The sequence below is a fragment of the Cyprinus carpio genome, chromosome A13, assembly GCF_018340385.1.
Source record: "Cyprinus carpio isolate SPL01 chromosome A13, ASM1834038v1, whole genome shotgun sequence".
Taxonomy (NCBI): Eukaryota; Metazoa; Chordata; class Actinopteri; order Cypriniformes; family Cyprinidae; genus Cyprinus; species Cyprinus carpio.
The window spans coordinates 25,167,153-25,172,907 of record NC_056584.1 but is presented as its reverse complement, the minus strand read 5'-3'; the positions used below and the strand labels follow the sequence as shown (position 1 = coordinate 25,172,907).

At 35.6% G+C, this 5,755-nt stretch overlaps 1 protein-coding gene across 1 annotated transcript; it reads right to left on the bottom strand.

The window, feature by feature from the left end:
- Window positions 1–227: 227 nt before the first annotated feature.
- On the bottom strand, window positions 228–1,833 carry LOC109048208 (oligodendrocyte transcription factor 3-like). Its single transcript, XM_019065900.2, has one exon. It carries the CDS (start codon window positions 1,232–1,234, stop codon window positions 491–493), a length of 744 nt encoding a protein of 247 aa, XP_018921445.1. The 5' UTR covers window positions 1,235–1,833; the 3' UTR covers window positions 228–490.
- Between the last annotated feature and the right edge of the window lie 3,922 nt (window positions 1,834–5,755).

Here is a 5,755-nt window from a genome sequence, read left to right as displayed (position 1 = left end):
ATCAATAGTAAAGTGTGATGCTTGCAACACCAAGGTCATGGGTTTGAGCTTGAATGCTCTTTTAAGTCTCTTTTGCTAAAAGTTTCTCTCAAATACTTAAACGTGAATGTTTTTCCTTAATTTACTAGGTGCACTTCTTTGAAAAATGAAAGATTGTTTAATTGATCAAATGAAGACACTGAAAAATCAAGATATTTTTTCATTACAATAATAGATGTTTAATTTAAGAAACAAAACTATACATTTTCAATTGCCATTTTGCAAACAAAGAACATACAAGCACATATGTTCATACAGTTATTATTCAAAAACGCTATAACAGTAAAAACATTCTTTGATACAAAAATAGCAGCAGCTTGTTTGAAAAGAAATTCTGTACATGACATTTACAAAGTATACAACACTTTTTTCAAAAACTGTTTTCAGTTTTTTTTTGAGTCTGTATTTTAAAATCGGCCTTCTCCAGCCTGGAGCCTGACCCTCGCCTGAATCACTTCCCCATGGAGAGGCTGTGCAGGCTGGCTGTGGAAGCAGGGAGAGGCTGGCAGAGGGAGCAGGGGCAAGGCATGCCGGGAAAATGCCTGTATCCGCTGGAGAGATGCAGAGGGTCTTTCAGCAGGCTGGGAAGAGGTGGAGCAGGGAAACCCAAATACCCAGCCGAGGGTGGAGAATGAGGGGTTTGGCCCACTGTTGGCATGGTGGTGTGCTGGGGAGTGCTGCCCACCAAAGAGTGCAGAGACGGAGCAAGTGAAAGCAGCTGTAACTGGGATGCCGGAGCAGCTGGAACCCGTCTAGCCGAGTGACTCTGACCCCTGGCTCCATAAACGTCACCTACTAGCTTCTTCATCTCCTCCAGAGAGCTGGACAGCATGAGGATGTAGTTTCTGGCGAGAAGCAGGGTGGAGATTTTGGACAGCTTACGTACAGATGGGCCCTGGGCATAGGGCATCACCTCTCGAAGCCCGTCCATGGCCTGGTTGAGGTCGTGCATGCGTTTGCGCTCGCGGCTGTTCACTTTGAGTCGTAGATCTTGCAGGTCGTCTTTGGAGAGATCGGCATGTGTGGGGCTCTTTCCGCCAGATCCGGTGTTCTGTGATGGTTTTTCAGACCTGGGCTGCCCCGTTTCTCTATCTGTGCAGTAAGCCTGAAACACTTTGTTGGAGAAAAAGCTGGAGTCCACAGCCAGCTCGGGTGAAGACGACCGACTGCATGTGGAGCTTGCATCAGAATCCATCTTAAAATTGTTTCCGGGAAGACTTGGTTGAGAACTTGCAGTCTTCTAAAGAACAATCCACTTGCTTAAAGTTTAAAAAGTCAACCTAAAATGCAGCTTCTTTCTCTGAGGATTCAGTTTGTAGGTCTGCAGGAGGAATGAGTGTGTGTGGACACTGGGAGGGCTGTATTTATACTCCTCAGCATCACAAAGACACACTGAGACGCATAATGTGACATTAGGCCCAGAGCCAATGACAGAGGGGCCACACTTTCACCCCCACACACCCTTTCCATGCCCCAATAGCATTGTATACACCCCGCCTCCACAAAGCACACATATGCACACAGACACACAAACTGCAACAGCTAGCATGCACATGTATGTGAAAAAACACTTGGACCATGCGTTTGCTCATGGTTGCTATTGTTCACATATGATCTAAATGTAGTAAAATATGGTGACGCGATTACAGGTCACATATACCGTAGGCTTAATTCCTTCTAAAGAATGTGTTAGGATGGTCTATTAACAGCTTAACGGCATCACAATTACTGTCAACATATGTCCAAGACATATTTTACTCCAAAATCCAGTGGGAGGAGAAAAAATGTTAAATAAATATATAAATACATTCATACATACATAACAACACCAACATTTATTATATTTTATAAAATGAATTAACTATGAGCAATTAATTTGTTACAGTATTCATTAATATTTGTTAAAGTTAGTTAACAAAAACTGTTCATTTTAGTCCATGTTAGCTCAGGTGTATTAAATAACATTAACAGATACCATTTTTATTTAAGTAATGTGTCAGTAAATGTTGAAATTAACATTAAGCTTAATAAATGCTGTAGATGTAGTCAACCAATGTTAACCAACTTTAAAGTTGGTTAACAACTTTAAAAACTGTAAAGTTTTCGCTATATTGTCTTTAAATTATGAATATTTAGAATAAAGCTTTTTTCCCCCATTATTTAAAAACTATTTTTATATTTATAATTTTATGACATTACTTGTTGTATTCCTCATTTGTAAGTCACTTTGGATAAAAGCATCTGCTAAATGATTAAATGTAAATCTAATATAATGCTGTATTTTTAATAATTAATGAGGATCACCATGGATTAATGAGGATCACAATGAGCACTTAAAAAAAAACCTCAAAAATAAAATGTCCTGATGCAATACAGTATTGATACAATACGAAATAAAACTAAAAATGTATTGCAGGATATATGAGATTCACTTGACAATATCTCTTTCTCTGTGTGGTTTGTAAACTTGAACAGGATGTTTTAAGGACAGTCTATAGTCAAGATAGACTTTAACTTGGCTCTAAAGACGCTGGCAGGCTGAATTCCATAGGCACTATAGAGTGTGAAGAGCCTGAGAAAAGCCCCTGTGGAGGGCAGAGGAGGAGTAGTTAAGAAAGAGAGAGTTATTACTATAACAGCTCTGCTTTTATAGGAATCATTAACATCTCCATTACGCTCTTAAACACACACACACACACACACACACACACACACCCCGCATCTACACAAAACTACATCACTCACATTATGATCCATTAGCTGCTAATAAGACCTGTGCAGTGTGGTACAGCCAAAGTTATTATAGTTAAAAATAATATATATATATATAATATATATATATATATATATATATATATATATATATATATATATATATATATATATATACACACACCGTTTATGGGAAAGTTACTTTTAAAAGTAATGCATTACAATTTTGCATTATTTCCTAAAAAAGTAACCAGTTACATTACTTAATTACTTTTTATTGACAGTAATGCGTTACTTTATTTTGCGTTACTTTTTAAATCTTGGCTGGGCTTGCTTGTTTGCATTTAATATAAAAAGTTCTATTTTTGGCAAATATAAAAGCTCTTTCACACCAAAAGCCTCAGGCTGAAGGAAATGTAAATTTACGTCTGTACCATAGAATTTATAAAAACAGGTCTGTACAGTAGAACACAGAAGAAGAAAGTTAAACACTCTTCAGCAATAAAAAAAAAAAAAAAAAAAAAAAAAAAAAAAAAGAGTAGGATGAATTAATGCATGTTCACATTTATTCTAGAACTAAAGTAACATCTTACTCCCGATTTCTCTCAACAGGGGGACAGGAGAGTTTTCAATCAATAAATGGAAAAAAAAGTAACTCAGATATTTTCTTGTAAGTTAAAAAGTAACATGTTACTTTACTAGTTACTTGAAAAAAGTAATCTTATTACGTGACTCGCATTACTTGTAATGCATTACCCCCAACACTGTATGTATATATATATATATATTATATAATATATATATATTGTAAACAAAACTTTTATTTTGGATGCGATTAATCGTGATTAATCATTTGACAGCCCTATATTAAATGAAAAACTTAAGGACTGTATTTATTAACTGGAAATAATAATATTTCACAATATTACTGTATTTTTGATCAAATAAATGCAGCCTTGAAGAGACTTATTTCAAAAGCAAACTTTTACTAAACTTCAGCCCACAAGTCATACAGACTAGTTTTATGATTCATATATGGTGTTTTTGTCCTTATTGGAGCTTGACAGATGTGGTCATTATTATCTCTCATTGTATGGAAAATATCCTTCTAAATTTCCCCTTATTTGTTCTAAACAATAACTGCATGCAGATTTGGAAGGGAATTAGATGAGTAAACAATGACAGAATTTTCATATGTGGTTGAACTCTCTCTTTAACTAGAAACACCAGATGAAACAATGAGTAAAGGTGGAGAGAAAAAGCAGATTTAAACCAAAAAGATGTGAGAAAACCAGAAAATGAGAGCATCTCGGACCGCCGTCACAGCAGGTGCCTCTCTCTGGGCTGAAGCGTGTGTTGTGTTGTCATGAGTAAAGAACATATGGGGTTTTGGCATGTTATAGGCTCAGAGCCAGAAGAACTGCAGATCTTTGACTGGACTAACAGTGTTCATCACTAATGAGAGAAGACCATGAAAAAGACCCTCTCAGATATCAGACAGCAGGTATGCGAGGATTAATTAAGCATAATGCTATACTTGAAATATTAAGCATAAAACCGTTCACATGTTTGGGGTCAGTAAGATTTTAAATAAATGAATACTCTCATTCAGCAAGGATTAAAAAATGTATCACAGTTGCCACAAAAATATTTAGTATGACAACTGTTTTCAATGTTGATTCTCATAATAAATGTTTCTTGAGCAGCAAATCAGCATATTAGAATAATTTCATGATCATGTGACACTAAAGACTGCAATGATTACTTTTTCTCATATATTTTTCAACCAATAAATGCATGTTTTGATCAAATGAAAAGTAAAAATAGCATGCTGCATGCAGAAATATTTTTTCACTTTATTACTGTTTTTACTGTATTTTTGATCAAATAAATGCAGCCTTGGTAAGCAGAAGAAACTTCTTTCAAAAACATTAAGAAATCGTAACAACCCCAAACTTTTGAACAGTACTGTATATTTAAACAGCTACTACATTTTCATTGTTTAAAAAAAAAATAATAATGAAATGTATTTTTTTTTCTTTGCTACAATCAAATGGTACATTCAAAATTGTATCCAAAACAACTTAGTTTAACATTAAATTGAACAATTAAATCATTATGTGCAGTACTCACACACATGTTGTTCCAAACCTGTGGAACACAAAAGGATACATTTTAAAGAATATTATTTATACAGCTCTTTTCCAATCAATTATTATAGTAACAACAATAATGTAATAGCAATAGATATAATAATATAGAGATAATGCCAGTCAAGCTCCAAAAAAGGGATATAAAACACCATACATGTGTCCTGTATGAGTGTACTTCATTATATTATGCAAGTCAACTTTTAAATTGTTCACTGATAATCTTTTCATGGTATTTTACATGCAATAAAACTGAAATATGGACTTCTTTTAAGATGAGCATGAGTTGTATGTTGCCAATCAAAGATTTTCAAGAGAATATGCATGGAAAACATCTCTATCAATCATCTCATAGGTATCAGTCATCAATGGATGATATGTTCAAATGTCCATCTGTGTGTGTGTGTGCTTATGAATACATGAGGTTGTTTAAGAGCCTCATTCTCATTCATGTGTTTACTTTATCCACAGGCCACACAGCAAGAAGATACAAGAGAGAAAGAGGCCGAATGCAAGCTCATGAATGGATGAAAGAGTATCTCTTCACTCCTCTGCCTCTTTTATGCTTAATCTGTATGTCTTTAACTTTCCTAAGCTGCTGTTAAAGACCCGTGTGTGAGAGAGAGAGAGACGGTGTGTGCGAATTGTCAGTGTTCAGGTGAGCAGAAAATGAGAGTATTATCACAGCCGTATGTGTGTAGTCTCAACAGATCAGTGAGGATTAGAGCTGAGAGCCAACTGAGCTCAAACACACACACACACACACACACACACACACACACACACACACACACACACACACACACACACACACACACACACACACGTTTCAGAGATCTTAAGCTGCTGAAACA